This window comes from Pieris napi, chromosome 24 (assembly GCF_905475465.1).
Source record: "Pieris napi chromosome 24, ilPieNapi1.2, whole genome shotgun sequence".
Taxonomy (NCBI): Eukaryota; Metazoa; Arthropoda; class Insecta; order Lepidoptera; family Pieridae; genus Pieris; species Pieris napi.
The window spans coordinates 2002732-2025361 of NC_062257.1; the positions used below are offsets into that span (position 1 = coordinate 2002732).

Here is a 22630-nt window from a genome sequence, read left to right on the forward strand (position 1 = left end):
ATAAATTTGTAGGGATTGTAAAGAGCGATACTATTGTCTATGGTTTCGCTAATTTTGAACTACTAAACGAAACGCGCGATATATTATTTATTTAATCTATGCATAATTATATTTCATTATCAACTAAAAAAATACTAGAAAGTTCGATTATTCATAACATATGTGGACTAGCTCGTTTGGTCTACCAACAAAACAATCACATTTATTTCTAATTGAATTTTCTTGCCGTATTTCTTATTAAGGAATATTCCATAACGATAGGGAATGTGGTAGACACATTTGTCTAATGCATTAGCCACCTTGTAATTCAAAGTAAATATATATGTTTATAATTCTAATAAATAAAACACGAATTACACACGTACATTTATTTTTAAAACAATATTCTCAATTTTCAGAAACGACGACGTGACGACCATATTCGCACCTGCAAGCAAATTTAATATCATTTCAATAAAAATTATGGGATACTATGTATTTTTGTTAATTGTCTCTATCAGGTGTGACCATTATATCACCACTCCAAGGCACTAAGAGCTGTATAATGTTGACGTTGGCCATACAAACGATCACTTTAAAAATGTTAAATCACAAGAAACCCTAAAATATTACTTATTTAAGCTATCAACCACTCAATAACTTTTTTAAATGACGGTCATAACGGTATATCACACTAAAAACCCGCCTCAATTATAAAAATAATCAGACTTAAGACTGTAGCACTATGAGTTTTTTTTTAATATAATAGGGGGGGGGGGGGGGGGGGGGCAAACGAGCCTGCGGGACGCCAAAAAAGGCCAGTCATCGCAGCCCATAGACACCCATTTTTAGTCTCTGCCCCTTAAACACATTTTACAATAAACAAACCATAATTTTTTTGTATAGCCCAGATATATTTATTGTTTCTTTATATTAAACAAAGCTTTAAGTCCAACTTTTAGGCACTCTTCTTTCTCACTGTCAAAATGGTACATAAAATTAAAACAATTTTCAAATTTATATTTGAGCAAACGTGTCGTTTGTCATCTGTCAGTCTGGCAGTTGACATTGTCATTATATATCACAGAGCTCATAAATTAACAACATCAAAGTCAAATCAATTTAAACCCGTTAATACTTTTGGTTTATTCGATTTTGAAAGAAGATAATATTGAATTATTTAAAAACTCTCGGATGGCAACACAAAATGTCATTTAATTTCTTAGGTTAGTATATTATTATTGTCTTGATACTTCATGCAATTACTCATTTTCATTTCTATTATATATTTTTTTCGGAATAGTTAACAGGTATAATAGCCTAAACTTTGTTTTATTTGATAGAATAATTCTTTCGCAGTAAATATAGTTTTAGTTTTCCATGCAATGCTAGTCATTTTAAGTATCAATAGTAAAATACTAAATATGTATAGTATTTAATTTCATAGAAATACAGTCACTATCAATGTAAAAAATAATAAAATAAAATCAAGTATCAAGTAAGTTTAATCCACAAAATATATCAAACTTTTAGAGATACCATACAATTTTTTTTATTTTCCCGCCCTTTTTCGTTATCTTCTTTCATTAGCCATACTAGTTTTCGTTAATTCGTGAGCTTCGTGACAAAATGACAATGGCAGCTGACAGTAACGTCATTGCTACGACATACCTTACTTTATATAATAAATACGTATTATATATATAACTTGTATAACATCGGGTGAGCCTCCTGCCCGTTTGCCTCCTATTACATTAAAAAAAAAAAAAAAAAAAAACATGTAAGTAATATACACTACCTAAGAACATAGTGTTTCTGGTTCGTCCCATTTTTCACCACTCTTCTCCCAATCTTCTTCAGCTGCGTCTTCCCCTTCAACAGCCTCATCTGTGTTAAAAACGATTGTATTTAATTCGCTGATTATTATTATTAGGGCTTTTTTAATATTAGTAATTATTTATTTACGTATAGAAATAACTACTTGTTAATGTGTCTAAAATATTCCTTAAATAAATTACGCTGTATAAAATTAATTTAACAAGCCTGTACTATAAAGCTTTCTCTTGCTATAGTCTAAGGATGAGTCTCAGAAACGAGACTTGACATTGACGTACGGGATACAGACTTAACGCTAAGTACACTCTAAGTAACACTCCCGTAAGTCAAAAATTAATTTTGAGATACGGGTCATAGTCAATGGGCACAATGCAACAAAAAATTGCTGAATGCAAAAATCTAGTTTTCAAAATTCAATTGACACATGTCGGGTCGTCAGTTAGCTAACATAGATGGCGCTATCCCTAAATAATTTTAAATAAAAAATCTGTGATGCTACAACCTTTTTTAATCTGTTTCACGATCATTTCTAATAGGCAAGGATATCAGCCTCCTCTGTCTGACACACGCCATCAACTTTTTGGGTCCAAGGCAAGTCGGTTTCCTTACGATGTTTTACTTCGTACGAGCGATTCTTAATGTGTTCATAGACAGAAAGTCTAGGGATTGAAGCTACGAGCTTACTGCTTAGGTATGAGAGTCACACGATGAAGCCAACATTGCTCAAGTTAAATACTCATTTACTGCAATCGCTGCGAACTTCGTACTAACATGACAGTTACGAAACCTATAAACATATAGTTTTTGTTTTTTTTTCTTTTATTTTATTCAATACCTAGTAGTCATTCGAGACGGAGGCAAATACAAAAGCACACTGCGTTATGCAACACTTGACAGATGACAATAGACACTAATGACACCAAATAGGTTTTCATATGACACACTAATAAAAACGTATTCAACAAGTCTATAGGTCGGTTATCGAAAGCTGGCGCGTTCACAGTACTCACACTAATGCAATTTCACTATACAGTATGTTTAAAAATATGACTTTTTGCCAAGCTATATATTTTAGTCTACTCTGGTTTTAGTAAGGTTGGGTGGGTTGTAAATAAATAAAAATGTGTCAAATACATATAAATATTATGTGCATACGTGATACGATGGTGGATCCCAAAGTTGTAAGCCCGACCAAGAACGTAAAAGAGTAGTTTGTGTAAATAATTTTTAATTTTTCGACATAAGCTCCATCTAGCTCAACACACTTCACTTTTACTTCACTAACTATTCTTTCAATACTCCTCTTAGAAACCCCAGTCGCATCTGATGTCAAATTAAATATAAAATTTTTTCATTAAACTGTTTTTATTAAGATGCTTAAAATAATTAAAAACATTGTGCACCATTTTACGAGATTGCCCTGGTAATGTTTAAAAAAAAGATCAACATGTACAGTAAAGATCAACATTTTAGTTTGACATCACGTCTCGCGCTTATTCACAGACACTACACAAGCACAAAGTGTAAATGTGTTGAAGCCGCCAGCTTTAGATAACATACCTATCCTATAAGTATATGAAAAAAACATCAAACTGACATTAAGTGGCATGAAATAAGCGCGAAATTTTTTTAAAAGAATGGGCTATGTGACAGTATCGAAAATAAAGTGTTATTGAAACATGAATTTAAAAAGCGTGACGGAATGAAATAATTTGTGGAAATAATTAATTTATCAAATATCTATAATACGTTAACGTAACACAAAACGGTCACAGATTAGTCGTAATTGTAGAATCTACAATTGTAAATAGTCTTTGCTTGTCAATTTTACTACTGCCTTGGAGTTCAATTTCGTTGGACTGTTTTTGATCGAATTATATGTAATAGGCATATTTGTGTAAATTTAAAAAAAATAGGTTTTTTACGTATTTACATGCACGTCATAAGGCCTGGTGCGAAGACATTTTTAAAAAACATTAAGGAGGTTTTTTAAGTAAAAACTTTTTTAGTATCGTTCTGATTCAGCGATTGTAAAAAAGAAAAACTTAAACTGCAAGAAAATGAGATAGGAGCATTATACAGTGTATAAACTTTAAATTAGTGTGTGTGTATATAATCATTTTCTGAATTAAAAAGAGATTAATTTAATTCTATTATAAAATTAGATGAATTTTTAAAAAAAAATCGACTTTCAAAGTTTAATTATTTTAGTTTTTATTAAAATTAAAGATTGATATTAAACTTAAAAATTTAAATTTAAATAAAAATCTACATTCTAATACTACATTTTAATAGTGACAAAAAGTCTAATTTACAAATTATTAATTATAAAAACTTTTTAATCATTGTAGTTTTTATCAAAAAAATTATAATTTACATTCGTATCATCTTGAAAAATTTTGGTTTCACTTCTATGGGTACATAGTCACAAATAAATAATCTGAAATGTTTTTTAAAGTCGCCTATTGCGGTGGAGTGGAACTGAGGAAGAATAATCACCTCCCTTCTTTACACTACTTAAATTAATAACTCATATTCACTATCTACACTTCAAACATACAAACAAAACAAACATGCTACAAGCATCGCAAATTGCTAATACGTTTGCATTTGACATTATGGTTCTGTGGATTGGTTAGGAAGCTAAAAATTATAGATGACATATCGAATTTGTATATATGTCAGTAATTTTTTTTTGTTTCACTGTCAAAGATGACAAGATGTCAAATCAAAGATGACATTTCATAAAAATTAAACTCAAAATTAAATGACTGCAAATTATTAAAATAAGATCGTCTTAACAAAATCTTTTTGGCAGATACATAAGGTAGCGCATTAGCAATTTGCGGTAATCTGTTTCTACAAAATTTGAGTACCTTTTCTCAGATCCTCGTCTTCTATTGGCGGTAGTTTTTCAAGTACGCGGTCGAGGGTTCGCAGCAAATCATCTACCGAACAAACCCTTGACGCTTAATCATCGTTCATCACGAAAAAAACTTCTATAAATACTATGTATGTAGTATTAATGAATACGAATAATCTAAATGGTTTTAATAAAACATTTTTATTTAAACGACGTTAACGATTAGCTCAGATCAAAAAGCGCACTCGGGGGTCATTCACCTCAGGTCATTAACCTCATGCCCTTCAGCTATTTTTAACTTAGGTTGCTTTAAATAATCTCTAATGGTTTTGTTTAAACTCCGATAACAATCAATTCAGATTCTCATGCGCAGTTCAAAGACGCATACATGGGATTAGGGAGCGTTCAAGTATTACGTCACGCAATTTTAGGAGATTATTGACCCCCCCCCCCCCCATGTAACACGCCGTAACGTTTTTCTGTACCCAAGTACAGTACTGTACCCAGTATAGTAAAACGTTTCGTGACCACCTAGTGACTCCTTATACCTAAAAGTTACCATTATGTGGTGTAAAGTACTGGAACGTCGAAAATAATATTAACAATAACGCGTAATTCAATCCCCGCCCCGCATCGTAACGTTTTACAAAAATACTCCCCTTATTTCGTTACGTAATACTTGAACGCTCCCTTATTCACCACAAAAGGTGCCGATCTCACGACTTTCAGCTATTTACTATTTTATTTATGTTGCTTTTAATAATCTAAATGGTAATGAAATGTTTTTGTTTAAACTCCGTTAACAATGAGCTCAGATCAAAGAAGCATACTTGGGGTCATTCACCTCATGTCATTGACCTCATGACCTTCAGCTGTTTACGATTGCACTTATGTTGCCTCGATTTGCATTTCTAGGTGGTGACATGACGTAGAATAAATCAAAACGATACCAGATATTACTACCAATCTAACTGGATTTTCTTTTTATTAATATATGTACAACAAAAAACATGCTTTTATGAACGAGGAAGCAGATAATATAATGAAAACACAGCAAATACAACAGCTTAATTTAAACACAGATAAGATTACGAATGATACCAGCAATGAAAACTAAAAATACTCCATTTACAAGCATTTTCAAGGCAAAGCAAGTTTTGTTCTTCCTTTAAACATATTAATATAACATTCTAAATTTTCTATACAATCTGTCGAAGACAAAAGTCAATGAATGATTCTAAATATTAATTACCAGCGCCCGTACTCTGTAAATTCCAATAGGGATCTACTCAAAATTGTTGTGTGCAAGTTCGGTGGTTTCTCAATATCCGTAAGGCCCTTTCTCCACTGCACTGCTCCGGTCCGGCGTCGGATACCGGAATGAGTCATGAGAAAAATATCGGAAGGTCGGATTGCGCTTCTCCACTATATCCGATCCGACAATACTTGTACATTTATCATGCAACACTTATATTAACCATATACTTTATTTTATTAATAAAACGTTCTAAATTCTGAATATTTTATTGCCCAGGCAAGTTTATTACTTTTTTTTATACTGTCTATCTTAAAATATTATAATCTACTTAATTAATAGTTCACTAATACTATGGTATAAAAATATAAATAAATAGCAACATGATTTGGTCCAGGTTATACAGATTCTTTCAAATTAAACAAACTATAAATAAACCTGTGAATAATAATTTAAAACCTCTTGGATACTTGAATATACTTGGACCGCGTTCCGATCTAGCAAGTTGTCGGATCGTTAAAAACCGGATGCCGGAGTAGTGGAGAAGTACGTAAGTACTCTTGTGAGTTTCTAAATCGGATCGGTAATTAACGTTTGCCGGACCAGAGAATTGTAGAAAGGGCCTAACGCTAGCACCTTGGAATAGACCAGAACTCAAGTGATTTATTGAGTGAGTCTCATTCTACCTTGATATTATTTCATTCAGAACTGGTAAATTTGGACATCGGAGTGTGTTTTTCCCTCGCACCCAGCTCAAAGTTGGTAGGATTGTTCACATCATTATAAATCTAAAATTAACTCATGTTCAAAGGGCACGTATAGACCTGACCTTGCACCTTCAGATTTCCACCTGTTTCGGTCTTTTCAGAACTCTTTAGGCAGTGTCAGGTTTACATCACGAGAGGAGTGTCAAAACCAATTGTCGCGGTATTTTGATCAGAAGCCCTAAAATTTCTATAGCAATGAGATCATATCCCTACCTACAAGATGGCAAAAAGTTATCGAACAAAATGGTACCTACATACTTTAGTTAAATGTAAATAAACTATAATAAAAAAATTTAGTTAAATGTAAATAAACTATAATAAATTTTTTTAGTTAAATGTATATAAACTATAATAAAAATTTTTAGTTAAATGTAAATAAACTATAATAAAAAATTTTTGTTAAATGTAAATAAACTATATTAAATTTTTTTAGTTAAATGTATATAAACTATAATAAAAATTTTTAGTTAAATGTAAATAAACTATAATAAAATTTTTTTGTTAAATGTAAATAAACTATAATAAATTTTTTTAGTTAAATGTATATAAAGTATAATAAAAATTTTTAGTTAAATGTAAATAAACTATAATAAAAAAATTTTAGTTAAATGTAAATAAACTATAATAAACAGTTTTAGTTAAATGTATTTAAACTATAATAAAATTTTTTAGTTAAATGTAAATAAACTATAATAAAAAAATTTAGTTAAATGTATTTAAACTATATTAAAATTTTTTAGTTAAATGTAAATAAACTATAATAAAAAAAATTTGATAAATGTCAATAAACTATAATAAAAAATTTTAGTTAAATGTAAATAAACTATAATAAAATTTTTTTGATAAATGTCAATAAACTATAATAAAAAATTTTAGTTAAATGTAAATAAACTATAATAAAAAATTTTGATAAATGTCAATAAACTATATAAAAAATGTTGTGAATTTTCTTGAAAAATGCGAAGAAACTTTTTCCCTAACCTATTATGTATTGTAGATCACATCTATAAAAAAATTCTAAATAGATTTTTAACTTAGCCGTTTTCGAGATATAAAAATTCTAAATATTGCAAAAGATGTAAATTACCCTTTTATGACCTTTGACTCCAAAAAAAAATGACTTCATCTGAGCCGGTGTATTAAATCCCACCAACTTTGAACTGGAAACTTGGACTAATTTAACCAGAGTCTAGTTCCAAAACATACTGTGTATTTAATCATAATCTCCAACATATATATATGTAATAATTAAAAAAAAACTCACCATCATTATTGGCGGTGGACTTGTCTGCTGCATCTGCAAATTATTGCGTTCATATTATTTTCTTATGTCGTTGTTTAATATATATAAATAAAAACATACAGTCTTTATAGGAGAACCATAAGCAATAATCGACTCATTGGTCTAGTGGTTAGTACCCCTGACTGCGAATCCATGGGTCCCGGGTTCGATCCCCGGCTGAGACAAACATCGATGTGATGAGCATTTGGTGTTGTGCTTAGGTCTTGGGTGTTTAAATATGTATTTATATGTCTATCTATCTATGATATGTGTGTGGATATATGAATGTATATCCGTTGCCTAGTACCCATAACACAAGCTTCACCAGCTTAGCATGGGACTAGGTCAATTGGTGTGAATTGTCTTTTAATAAAAAAAAGTATTTAAATCAAAACTTAAATATTTTAAAGGTAGGAAACGCATTTGCTAACCTTCTGAATCAAAGAATACCCATGGGCGGTACATAAGATGAGCCACTTGCTCTAATAAGAAAAGGGTAAAAAATATTAAAAGGAATACCTTTTGACAACTCAACGGATAATAGTTTAGTTAATCTGTGTTCTATTATCATAATGCACTGTATAATCTATCCCTTTAGAAAAGCTTTTAAGGTCTATACACTAATTTCTATCCTACCTATAGAAAAAAATTAAAATGGAAAAGGGAACGTTCAAGTATTACGTAACGAATTTGGGGGGGGGGGGGGGTGTCATTTTGTAAAACGTTACGATGCGGGGCGGGGATTGAATTACGTGTTATTGTTAATATTATTTTCGACTTACACCAGATAATAGTAACTAAAGAGTCACTATACTTGGGTACTGAAAAACGAACGTTACGGCGAGTTACATGGGGGGGGGGGGGTCAATAATCTCCTTGACTTGATGTTTTATAATGGGCTTTAAAGCTGTAATAGAACTATTTTATGAAACAAAAATGGCTCATTAGATATTCTCTATTCATAAACATTTTTTTTTTGGCGAACTAAAAACATGGAAGACCAAAATTATAAAAAAAAATACTGAAATATGTCAGTCACGATGCAAATTAAAAATACCATTTTTAAATACTAAAGATTTGGCACACACCGTTTCCACTGGCCTCCCCCTTCATCATTTTCAAGATGTGCTGCTTCTCCTTGTTAAGATGCTTCTTGCCGTTCAAGTGCAGGGTCATCTGCTCCGTACAGGTCACGAACGTCTGCAAGTTTTATTATACTGAATCACTCACTCACTCACTCAACCTAATAATTGGCTGATAGTGCAATTCGCGAAGACGCGCCCCACCAATTTTTGGTTGAGGGGTTCGCGGGGTGCGGGGAGTTCGCTCCGAGCGTCAGTTCAGTGTTACCAACTCGAATTTTATCGAGTAGGTAGATACAATTTCAAAAGTTGGAAGTTTCCAACCATCTTCAATTCGAAAAGTATAGTTTCGAGTTTGATATAAAATCCTACCCTAAGATTTTTTTCGTAAAAAAGTAATCACTAATAGTATTATAGTAAAAAATTAATATTAACTAAAAAATGGACAACATTCATTAAAAAATCAAAGCATGTTATGGATTGAAGAGATCAATCTAACATAATCTACTTGACAATGGGGGCCGGAAACTGAAATGCTTAACCCAACCTTCATATTCTGGTTGAGAAAAATCCTAAAAGTTGGTAGATCTACCTACAAGTTGCTAGATTTACCTAAAAAGTTGGTAGATCTACCTACAAGTTGCTAGATTTACATAAAAAGTTGGTAGATCTACCTACAAGTTGCTAGATTTACCTAAAAAGTTGGCAGACCTACCTACAAGTTGCTAGATTTACCTAAAAAGTTGGTAGATCTACCTACAAGTTGCTAGATTTACATAAAAAGTTGGTAGATCTACCTACAAGTTGCTAGATTTACCTAAAAAGTTGGCAGACCTACCTACAAGTTGCTAGATTTACCTAAAAAGTTGGTAGAGCTACCTACAAGTTGCTAGATTTACCTAAAAAGTTGGTAGATCTACCTACAAGTTGCTAGATTTACCCAAAAAGTTGGTAGATCTACCTAAAAGTTGGTAGAGTTGGTAACACTGAGTCAGTAGCAAACCGTCAGCGGTTCGATGCGCACGAGCACACCCTATGTTGTGAAATCAAGAGTCGTCACGAAAGTTGCTCTACTTTATATTTTAATATCAAGAAAATCTCAGCGTGTTGTACTTAAAAGCCATGTAAATTATTGTTAAGAAGTTTTTAGTTCCTAAAACACATGAAATAAGCAAACAAAGGGCTCTTTTTTTGAAGGGTCCTTCAAGAAAAGAGCGTACCAATTCTTAAAAGGTCGACAACGCTCTGGCGAGCCCTCTCGTATTGAGAGTGTCCATGGGCGGCGGTATAACTTAATATCAGGTAAGCCCGTTTGCCCCCTGTTATATAAAAAAAGGAAAGTAATAAAATAAAAGTTTTCTTGTTAGCTGTAGGATTACGAAATACATGAGACTTAAGCTGGCCATAGACGGACCGCATGTTGCAGTCAACTTCAAAGACTTCAACACGACCGCTTGGAGCAGTTGTGTTCGACCGCAAAATAATACTGATGCGAGTTCATTTACAAGATGGAATTCGATGAAGAAACACTGCTACTTGTACTATTATTACGCAAGCGTAGGCGTAGAAGACACCGTAGTATGTGGGTGCGCCCAATACTACAATCAAGAGAACAGCATGGAATATTTCATACTTTGTATCCCCAAATGACACTAAAAAGTTTTTCAACTACTTTAGAATGTCCGTGGTTTCATTTGATGAATTAGTTAGTATTTTATTTTATTTGAGGGAGAGGCGCGCGGTCGGCAGCAACCGCTTGTAGCGGTCCGTGTATGGTGGGTCCGGCAGCTCTAAGCAGTCGACCGCACGGCGAAACTCGACCGCAGAGCGACTGCTCAGACCGCTCAGAAACTGGTGGTGCGGTCCGTGTATTGCGGATATGAATTTAGTATGGAAACTGCAGATCGCCATGCGGCGACCGCTTAGAGCAGTCGGTATCGACTGCAACATGCGGTCCGTCTATGGCTACACTTAGACACGATACGACTGCCGTATGTCAAAATCTAATAAATTTTTGTTCAAGTCTCGTACGCCGTGATTCAAATGCACAAGGGGCTTTGAAAAAGCTCACTCTTTGACAGCCGTGACCCACTAACGCTAAAGAAATTTGTATGGGAACGACATTAGCTGACGCTCAGTCACGTGATGGATTTTTTTTAATAATAATCACTCACTATTACTATTTATATTTGTGGTTTTAAACTGATTTGACTTTGACGTTAATGTATACTCTGTGTCATAATGGCAGCTGACAGCCACGCCAATTCTGTGACATATGTTTAACAACAGATTATAAATTACACTAGAATACTGTCATGTTTTATTAATAAAAGAAATGTGTGCGTGTACTAGGTGTACACACGTAAGAAGTGAAACTTCTTTATGACCTTATTTTTCGAAAAATGATCTACTATATGCAACTTTACAGAAATTGGTTAAATAAAGTTAAACTAGATAAAGTTAAACAAAAGGCTTTTATTATCCTAGACATGAATACAAATACAATTATTTCGTTTTAACTTATTACTGTACTACTATGTAGTACTAAGATTATTACAGAATTTCATTAATTGTAATAGAATTATTAGTATTACTATCATTGTTATCGTTATTATATATTTTTGTTACTAATGGCTTCGAATCTCTTCGGATCAACCGTGGTAGGGACAAGAAAAAGATGGCGCGTAACCGAAAAATGTGACAAATGTGTGTAAATTTTTTTCCAACGCCGATAAAGAAGTTTGACTTCAAAAAGCAACATGGCGCGTAACCTGCTACAAAATTTCTCCCATACGTCGATAAAGAAGTTTCACTTCAAAAGATGGCGCGTAACGGAAAAATGTGACGCGTAACGAAAAAATTTTACACTAAATTTTTTTCCAACCCCGATAAAGAAGTTTCACTTCAATAAAATGAATCATACGATGAAGGAAAACCTGAAACAAGGAATAACCTACCCGGCTATTTTATATATTTTTACCTTGCAAATGTCGCAATGCAATTCCGCTGGGATCCTGTCCTTTATATCGATAAGATCAGATAAGGCCGCTTCAGCAGAATCAACCTGATCAGACACCAGAAACCTTTTCTCGCGACGCACGAGTTGCTTTCTGAAATTTAATTTCGTAGTAATGTCAAACGTCAATTCAAATACTTCTTCTAATGTCACTTGTAATTTTATTGTCCTATTAAGTAACTTCATTTCTAATAAATTATTGTTTGCTAGCTAAAGTCACACAAACCAAAGAAAAATTACTTTATTCAAATTTAGCTGTCAACTGTCAAGAATCCATAAGTGTCAACTTGTAGGCTTTGATCTCTACTCTGTAACATTATAAGTTTTACATATTGGCTTTTAGATTACTTAAAATTGGTATATCTCACAACGTACTAAAATGTCAAATTTGAGTTGACACATGGATTCTTGACAGTTGACAGCTAAATTTATTTGGCTTTAGCTAACGGCGGCGGCGTAAGAAGCCTGTTCTTGGAATAATTTATTTGTAAAGAACTAAAATAATTATTTAATCCCAGTCAAAAGACAATCCATAAACAAAAGTACGTTAATGAATAACATCGTGTTTCTTTAAGTCTCTACTATCAATTGATTCGTATTGATTCAGATATTGATCAAGTATTTTAGTAAATAAAATCGATCGCAACCGAATATTCCTTACAAAGGCTGTTCTTAATAGATTGCATATCCTATTTTATTATTATATTATTTTTTTATCTTTATATTAAATTTGTATAAAACCTCCTCGGTGTTACAAACTTAATGGAATTGACTTTTGTTTTTAAATTTCGAAGTTTTAACTTTTGTTTTAACTTTTTTGTTAATCATCGCAACCCCTAATTGTATGTTAGTTATAAGCTCATACAGTGTTTCATTTAAGATATATCAGAACATTTCCATTACAACAACCGCCACCGAACTTAACTCGAGACAAAATAGGTATATATTACTAGCTGAGATGGCAACATTGCTTTGAAATAAAAATTATAATAAGACATAAACTGTCTCTCCATAGACAAACACCTTTTCCCTATAACTCAAATATATTTCATCGTTAGGTAGCAGTTTGTAAGAAACGTTTGCGTTCGATCGTTTTTTCTCTATGACACTAATATAGTGGTTTTCTTTGGCTTAAAGGTCTCGTTGCCAGGCCATAAAATTAAAAAAAGTGGTTTTCTATTGATAATGGAATTTCCAAAATTCAGTAGGCCCTACATCACAAACTTTATCTTTAATACTTACATGCGATCTTCCATACCAGGCTGAACCAAAATTGGATTTTTTGGATTACGGCGTCCTTCGACGATTCTGAAAAATAAAATATCTTCAAAACTGTGTGATAACTATAAAAAAAATCTTACCTATACTCTAACATTTAATTCCGTAGAATACTGACACGTCAGAGATGGCAAACCTATTTTTGTATTAGGTCACTACTTAGATTTACCTTTTTGTAGGTAAAACCAAAATACGTAGCATTTAATTTTATATTGCGCTCGAATTGGTCAAATTTGTCCCTTTTTCGGTGGAGAACTTTTTTAGTATCAACACTTATGAAATGTCACAATTCTACGGAATGAAAAATCGGAGAGTAGTACTTTTAGTTTTCATAGTGTCTAATAGGCCATTTTCAAAGTATTCCCATAAAAAAACTTACGCCCTGTGGGATTTTCCCGAGTAGTGGGATTGGGAATGGACCTTCGACGTGATTTCCACATCACACAACTCGCAGTACAGGTCCCGAGATTTGAGTGGGCCCTGAAAAAAAATACAATTGCTCGAAATTTTGATAAATTTTTGTATTTATGGTAGTTTTCCGACTCAGTGCCGCACAATGCCGAATTATGCTGAAGCTTAATTGGGGGGGCCTCATAGCCTAGCGGTCTTATTAAGTAGCAGCTAGGTGAGGGGTACCGGGTTCGATTCCCGGTTCAAGGTCAAGTTTTAATTTAATTTAAATTTGTTCTCGGCCTTTGGGAGGGTTGTGCGGTACCAGGCGAGTGCCTAAACCGTACATGGAGGACATGGTCGAATTTCTAAGGCAAAAAGCACGAATGATAAAAATCTCATACTTGACGCTGGCTAATGCACAAACCGTGCCAGAGCCATAAAAAAAAAAGCTTAATTGGAACGTGAATTAGTTTTCAAATGCATCAGCAGAGTGCGCTATGTCGAAAGTGCCTGCATTGAAAGATTCAATGAAACCATTGAAATGTTTAAAAATATAATCCTGTAAAATAAATTTGTTTACAGATCCGAATTTTAAAATGAAATTGTATTCATATTTTATTTGTGGAATATAAAAAATAATAGTTTAAAAAAACTATGAAACACGCTTTTAAAGCACATCAAACTTGTGAAAAACATTGTGAAAAAGCGTGGGTTGCTCGATAGGGCACAGAGCGCCCCACGCTTTTTCACAATAATACCAGTATTTTTTGTTCATTACCATTTTCAGCCTAAATTAGGAATTATTTTTCACTTTTTAGTTTTTTTAAACTATTATTTATTTTTTAGTTAAATTTTTTTATTTTATTTTCGGATTATTGCATTGTCATCGATCTTTGACAGGTGCGCAAAATTTGAATAAAATCTGTCCGTTTAAAGTGGATCAAAATCGAGTCCGAAGGAGTCGGTTACATACATACAGGTGAAGCTAATATAAAGCGTGTAAAAAAGTAATTATTTATACCTTCATCCATACTTATATTTATTTTTTTACCAGTTCGAAATAACTTTGATTATTTCCAAAATCTACGACGAAACGAAAGCCTTACAAATTTTTCAACAATAAATATTACTAACGATAATATATTAACACAATTTCGATCAATGCCTATATGACGATTAAACAACTATATGTTTATAGCACCTGTATCCTTATTAAAAAATTGTTAAATAACTCTCTACATAGTAACTTATCATTTAATAAAATCAAATACACCACTACACGCAATACTCGTCGAGCGAGTTTGCTTATCTTGCCAAAGCCGCGCACAAATTATTTAAAGAGATCTATTAGGTATGAGGGTGTGCAATTGTTCAATCGGTTGCCGTCTAAGGTTCGTAACATTAGCGTGATTAATCAGTTCAAAAGGGCATTAAAGATATACATCAGAATGAGCCCATTAGACTAAAATTGGGCTAGCTGATGGCGACGTGTATCTCGTTCGTATATAATATTAAATTTCTCATGTAAATAAAAAATAAATTTTGTAATGAGAAATAAAGTTCTTTAAATATTTTATGATTAAATGATTTTTTACTTTACAAGAGCTTGTGGTGAGCACAAGGCAGCTGTAATGACTGGCGCATATTTCTCAAGGGAATCAAGACCAAGATGTCAACCGCGACCATGTCAACATGAGTAATGATCCATTATTTGTTAATTGTTCATAATTAGGAACGTAATATATTTAAGACCTTAGCTGAGGGTGCTACAAGGCGCTACATTAACAGGTTTTAACTTTTTTTTTAAATAACAGGGCAAACGGGCGGTCTACCCGAGGGAGCGTTCAAGTACGTAACGAATTTGGGGGGGGTCCTTTTGTAAAACGTTACGATGCGGGGCGGGGATTGAATAACGCGTTATTGTTAATATTATTATCGACTTTCCAGTACTTTACACCACATAATGGTAACTGTTAGGTATGAAGAGTCACTGGGTGATCACGAAACGTTTTACTATACTTGGGTACAGAAAGACGTTACGGCGCGTTACGTGGGGGGGTTTCAATAATCTCCAGAAATTGCGTGACGCTCCCTTAAGGGATACCGCCGCCCATGGACAGAGATTCACATTGCCAGAGTGCTCGCGAGAGAATTGGTACGCTGTTTTCTTGAAGAATCCTACTTTAAGCGTCTTCTTTGACACGTTTATTTTGGAAACTATAGTCAAAGCTGGTAAATATATTTTGGCGAGTTATTTTGAGGTTAAATTAGTCCGGAGACAATTTTTTGGACTCGAATAGAAACTTACCATTCCCTGACCTCCATGGCCACGTTTCAACTGCCATTTCTTTTGATTTCTCAGATGGTTTTTAGAGTTGTAGTGCACACGAGCTGAAAATTAAATCATAATACAAGATTTTTTTATCATAAATAAATAATCGCAGAATATTTTAAAGCTCAAAACTCGAAGACGGCGGTCCAGTTATTTTTATTCCTTGAACTTTGAGAATTTTTTTATGAAGCAACGCTCACGACGGTCAGACATGAGTAGCCGATTAAAGAGACAGAAAAACCAGAACAATCCAATTTAAATCGTTCGCGAGGAGACCTAGTCAGTCAGTCTCTCCTATATACAGGATGGCCAAAAAGTCGTGGATCAAACGCAAATAGGGGATAGATGAGGTCATCAGCTGCAAAAAATTGTTCTACGGGAGGTCTCTAAGCTCAACCTCTGCAGTTATAATTTATTTTGTGTTTTATAATAAAATTGACATTTTATTACTACATAATTCTTATTAAAATTCAAAAAAAATATACATCCGTATCTTTTTCATAATATCCACTAGATTGGTACTGATGAGTTCTTGTGTTAGACATACTATTTATAGTTGTTTATTGAGTGTATTGAAGATAATATTAAGTTATACGATATAATTTTTTTTCAAATCAAAACTTTTTGTTTACTTCGGACCCCACTGCTACTGAACTACTCTTTCACGTTCTTGGTCGGGCTTAAAACTTTTGGATCCACTCTCGTATCCACATAATATTTATATGTATTTAACACATTTTTATTTATTTACAACCTACCCAACCTTACTAAAACCAGAGTAGATTAAATATAGCTTGGCAAAAAAGTAATATTTTTAAACATACTGTATAGTGAAATTGCATTAGTGTGAGTACTGTGAATGCGCTTTCGATAACCGACCTATAGATAATGGGCCTTAGTCAAGATGCCTTAACAGTAGTGTCTTAGAAAGTCAAAATCTATATTTGTATGAAAACTGTGTGTTTTTTTTAATTTTCTGTGACTCCCTCCCCCCCTGGTGAGATGTCGTGAGATTTTATTCAACCCCCAATCTCACGTGAGATTTTTCAAAATGTGGGTTTCTTACGTAATTCGTCGTCTACGCGTTGGATTGTTGTTGTAAAAAGAAAAAAAATTGCTTCGTGCTTTTATTTACGACTAAAACAAAATAAGTGAAATGTTGAGCGTTTAGGTATGGAGTTAGCGGGAAGTTGCAGAGATGGCCTTTAGAGTCGACCGTTTTCCTCATTTTTTTTTTCAATCAGAAAAAAAATTGCGTGATATTTGCCGAGACCCCCCTCTCTCCAACGTAAGATTATATGAGATTTGACTCGACCCCCTCCCCGCCTTAAACAACACACGTAATTTGTGGACGCCCCCTTAAGGCATCTTGACTAAGGCCCCTGCTTAAGGCCCCTAAGGTGCCATCCATAAAGTACGTCACACGTTAATGTGGAGGGAGGGTATCACCGAAGTGTGACATCGTGTGACAAGAGGCGTGGGGGGGTCAATACTATTGTCACGTCACATGTTAAAATTTTAAATACTAAAACCATTGATATACAAAAAATCCAAGATGCACAGTCTCGAATAAAAGTAACGCTCGAAAGTGTCCCGAAACACTATTTCTATCTCTTTCTATAAGTTACATGCATATATTATTGCAAAATCAACCTTACGTGAATTGTTTAAAGTTGTTATTACAACGATTATTTTTAAATACATACATAAATTTAAAAAATGTGTGACGTCACATCAGGACGGGGGGAGGGGTTCAAAAGTCCTAAAATTCGTGTGACGTACTTTATGGATGGCCCCTAAGTAGTAAATGAACTTACCCAAAGAAAATGAATCACACGCCACAGCACACAGGCCACAATAGTCCGTTGTAATCAGTTCTAGGAGATCCCTGGGTAAGTTTTTCAAATGCTCACGAGGGACTCCACATTCTGGAATACATTCAAAACATATATGATAAAAAGTATTAACGCCAGTTTAAACGATTTCAGATAAAAGAACAGCTTTTTGATACATAGGCGATTACTTAGTTTCGATTGAAGTTTCCTTTATATAAATTTTAAATCGAGAACAGCGTGTCAGAAGAAAAAAAAAATGGCTTCATAACGTTAGGGATTAGAGATAGAGATTAGAGATATCAGCAGTCTTTTGTTTTCGCTAACAAAATTTAAACGTATAAAGGATTTCATATGCACAATATTTTTTTTTTTTATAGAACAGGGGGCAAACGGGCAGGAGGCTCACCTGATATTAAGTGATACCGCCGCCCATAGACACTCTCAATGCCAGAGGGCTCGCGAGTGCGTTGCCGGCCTTTCAATAAATTAATAAATGATAATTCTAGTCTACTAGTATATATCTGGGAATACTAGGTTTATCAGGATATCTTATGATGGAGTGAATTATCCGTTGATTTTTATTGTTGCTTTGGTTTAATTGAGATGTCCTCTCTTTTAAGAATCATAATTTAATTTGATTTTGTTTGTTAATATTTAATTTCACAGTTTGGAATCATTATAAAACAGGGCAAAGCAAATGCCTTGAGTAGGGACGTGGCGCCATCTTGATTTTGGACAGTGCGTATAGGGAAAGCCAGATAGTTCTGATAGAGTATTCAGTGGAATGATAATTCTAGTCTAGACCATCTAGTATATATCTGGGAATACTAGGGTTATCAGGATATCTTACGATCGAGTGAATTATCGGTTGATTTTTATTGTTGCTTTGGTTTAATTGAGATTTCTTCTCTTTTAAGAATCATAATTGATTTTGTTTGTTATTATTTAATTTCACAGTTTGGAATCATTACTTAACAGAGCAGAGCAAATGCCTTGAGTAGGGACGTGGCGCCATCTTGACTTTGGACAGTGCGTATAGGGAACGCCAGAGTTCTGATAGAGAATTCAGTGGAGTATTGTGGTGTATATATTGGGTCTAATAGATTGTGATTAAAATTGAGAACGGTGTCTTAAAATCTCCTTATAATTTATGTGTCATTTGTAGTGTTAAAAGGAAATCTAAATTAAATACTGAACGTTAATTGTTCGTGTCTATTGTGCTCGCACTTTACGCACACGACGCCCACTTAACCAGCTAGTGACGATGTCAATATCAATGGACTGACGATATTTCTCTTATATTATATATATATATATATATACAGTGTAATCTCTTTATAACCTCATTTGATATAACGAAAATTCTCTATAACGTAAAAATTTGTTTGATTTACAACACAAAACCCATACATTAATTCACTCTTTATAACGCAACAGCCATTGTCTATTACGAAGAAATGTTTTCATATTGGAACCTAATGCCTAAACCCTATAACATATTCTTATAAAAGGTTTTGATTCAAGAATAAAAATAAACAAAATTTCCTGGATTAATTTGCTGTAAACAAATTAATACAATCAAAACTAATAGAAAGCGACTTCATTGTAGTGTGACCAGATTAAAAAATTCTACACTATTGATCTAGTAATATTGAAAGTATATGTTATACCATCATTTAATTAGTAAGTACTTTCTACTCACTAATTAAATATTTGACAGCGTCATTCTTTTGTGACCTAGATGGATACGGAGGTCCTCTAGTCCACATTGCAGGCCCACCAGGCCAAGGGCCAGAAGGTGGAGGAGGGCCAGAAGGTGGAGGAGGGCCAGGAGGTGGAAGAGGGCCGAAGCCAAGCGGAGGGCCAAAGTTATCGTTCGGCCCAAATCCGCCCCTCCCGCCCCCCATTGGCCCGTATCCCCCGCAATATGGGCCGTATGCGCTTTTGTAACGATTTCTGAAAAAATGTTTTTCATTAAAGTCTTAATAATTTTATTAATCAATAATTATTCATCTTTAGCCACCTCACCACATAGGGTGCGTACAAGTATTTCGTAACTAGTTTTGGGGGTGGGGGGGGTCCTGTTGTAAAACGTTACGATGCGGGGCGAGGTTTGAAATACGCGTTATTGGTAATATTATTTTCGACTTTCCAGTACTTTACACCACATAATGGTAGCTTTTAGATAAAAAGAGTCAATAGGTGGTCACGAAACGTTTTACTATACTTGGGTACAGAAAAACGTTACGGCGCGTTACATGGGGGGGGGGGGTCAAATAATCTCCAAAAATTGCGTGACGTAATACTTGAACGCTCCCACACACTCTATGTAGAGGGGGCTCCGGTGGGTCTAGTCTTACAATGTTAATTATCTATTCCAAAATTGGACCTAAAAAAGGGGCCCGGGACCACCTTAAAAATAACCCAAGAAATCACAAACTTCAAAGATATTTTTAAAACTTCATCAGACTCTTAATACTTAAAAATTATCTCTGAGACTCAAAATTCTTGATACTAAAGACTGCTTTATCAATGGCATCGCAGTGAAACAGACAAAACCAATATATTTATAATATTCAAAATCATCATATTATATTAACATGTACTTACATGATACCGAGATGTCATTATAATAATTTTATTATGAAGAATGTGAATAATTTTTGTTTATGTGATACAAGGTTATCTTTTCATTACTAGTATTAAACAGCACAGATTAAAACATTTAATATGTTATTGAAACCCAATTTTAATTAACATTTATAACTTGTTGCTACATAAGTCCTGATACTATTTGTTGGCTTGATCATTGCTTACCTATTAAAATTATCATTCATAGGGGGCATTTGAAATTCAGGGTGATTTCTTCCCATCTCTTGTGGATATTCATAAAATTCCTCTGTATCATAGTCATCCATGTTTGTTTAAAATTCTTGTTTTGTAAACCTAGAATTGTATAATAAAATCTGTTATTAAAATAATGATATGTATCTGTGCCTTTCAAATTGAAATAATTAAAAGTCTCATGAGAATCTAAACTCGGTCCAATAGTCCAATAAAGTCCAGCTAAAAATCCTCGAGTCAATCCCAAAGGCAACTTAATTACTGTAATTTATATATTTCAACAGTAATGATGATATGTATATTGTAAGAGCTGCAATGCAGATTCTTACTTGGACTTTCTTCTTCAATTTATAAATAAAACTTAACAAGATGATAAAATAATATACCAATATAGATAGTACATAAGGTACTTAAAATATAAGTAAAGTGTTTAATATTAATATATAAACAAAACTTTGTCTTATTACACATATCTTTACATAAATTAAATGTTTCAAAATTGTTTGTTTATAAGATTCTTGTCGTCCTTTAATAACTCAACGGGTTAGAACCATTTCTGCGTATTTTGTTGTGTTTAGGTCTGCCAACCCAAAAGAATAGTTAAGCCGGGGCAAGTACCGTATAAGATAACGTTTAGATCAATATTTCTGTTTTAAAATTGTGTTTGTACTTTGTATACGTTAATGTTTGATCGTTATCGAACCTAGCCTACAACTACAACTAGGAAAAACAAATGGACAAGAACATAGATACCGCGGTTCACATAGGTACAATACAATTATTGTTCATGGACATTATTTATTCAAACCAATGTGTCGACCATTGAAGACTCTTCAACTTTATAATATTACAGTTACAAAGAAAATTTAGCAAAAGAAATACCTATTTGGGATTATATTTTGATGCCGTATTTTCACTTAACAGTTGAATCATGAATGAAATAAAAGATTGAAAGCTTGACAGGCAAACACAGCAAAAGGCAACTATTTTTTTCTTCTCGCATGGCGCAGGCTATAGTGTTTCGACCATACCGCCTAGTCTTCCGTAGAATTTTTCCTTTATTTATATATTAGATTCATTAAACTAAACATAATACTGCAATATTAATTATATATAACGAGAAAATAATTATCCAATATAAATAACAGTACGTTGCAGTAAGACTGAAGTTAGTTTTCAGAGGTAGGCAAACTCCACAAACTGCAAATCTTGAAACTAATCAATAAACTGGATCCAAAATCGCAGTACAAGAAAAAGATGGCGCGTAACGGACAAATGTGACGACGTCACGTGACGAATTTTTTTTCCAACGCCGATAAAGAAGTTTCACTTCAAAAATTTCCTACACGTTATGTTTTACCAGACTACAATTAATGTTTAAAATAAATTTTTAAACATTCAATTTTCCGAATTGTTTTGAAAATACATATACATTATACATACTGTAATGTCCTGCTTCTTGGAGTGTTTTACGGCTCACCAACACCACAACACTTGTACAAACGTCCTACACACAACCGCTCCGTTCGGGTGTCGGATTACGACTGACAGTCTGACAAGTGACGTAGGCGCATGAGACAACCAAGCAACACTTTATTTAGTCAATACACTACATCCCTTTTTTGTTTTATTTGTTTTTATTGATTATATCTCTCTGATTACTCATTAATGTAACTTGGATGTAATGTGATGGATTTTACATGAATCAAACATAATTAATGAAATTAAAGTTTTATGCAGCTACACTAGGGTTGAGTTCCGACATTGATTTCCTCGTCGTTAACTTCATTTCTTTTCAGACATTCCATTCCCCTTGAACTCTTTTTAAATGTACAATGTCCCTTCTTCGAGTTTGACCGGTTTCATCG

General features: G+C 33.5%; 1 protein-coding gene across 3 annotated transcripts; it reads right to left on the reverse strand.

Annotated features, from left to right (window-relative positions):
• Positions 1 to 353: 353 nt before the first annotated feature.
• On the reverse strand, positions 354 to 21766 carry LOC125061775 (zinc finger matrin-type protein 4-like). 3 transcript variants are annotated; one of them, XM_047667373.1, is made up of 13 exons: positions 21516 to 21627; positions 20736 to 20864; positions 19621 to 19874; positions 17901 to 18011; positions 16060 to 16142; positions 13738 to 13838; positions 13323 to 13388; positions 12045 to 12174; positions 9071 to 9182; positions 7965 to 7997; positions 4692 to 4763; positions 1778 to 1866; positions 354 to 427 (listed from the first exon to the last, which is right to left on the reverse strand). In XM_047667373.1, exons 2-12 carry the CDS (start codon positions 20834 to 20836, stop codon positions 1778 to 1780), a joined length of 1152 nt encoding a protein of 383 aa, XP_047523329.1. In that variant the 5' UTR covers positions 20837 to 20864; positions 21516 to 21627; the 3' UTR covers positions 354 to 427. The 3 variants fall into 3 exon arrangements, with proteins under 3 accessions (XP_047523329.1, XP_047523331.1, XP_047523330.1); XM_047667375.1 differs by lacking the exons at positions 19621 to 19874; positions 21516 to 21627 and adding an exon at positions 21645 to 21766; XM_047667374.1 differs by lacking the exon at positions 4692 to 4763.
• Positions 21767 to 22630: the final 864 nt, after the last annotated feature.

Coding starts and splice junctions, on each gene's coding strand:
- LOC125061775 (XM_047667373.1), bottom strand. CDS start 20,836: ATGGATGACTATGATACAGAGGAATTTTATGAATATCCACAAGAGATG. Junction 19,875..20,735: donor ATGAATGATAATTTTAATAG/GTAAGCAATGAT, acceptor ACATTTTTTCAG/AAATCGTTACAAAAGCGCAT. Junction 12,175..13,322: donor CCTGGTATGGAAGATCGCAT/GTAAGTATTAAA, acceptor ATTAAATTTCAG/AAAGCAACTCGTGCGTCGCG.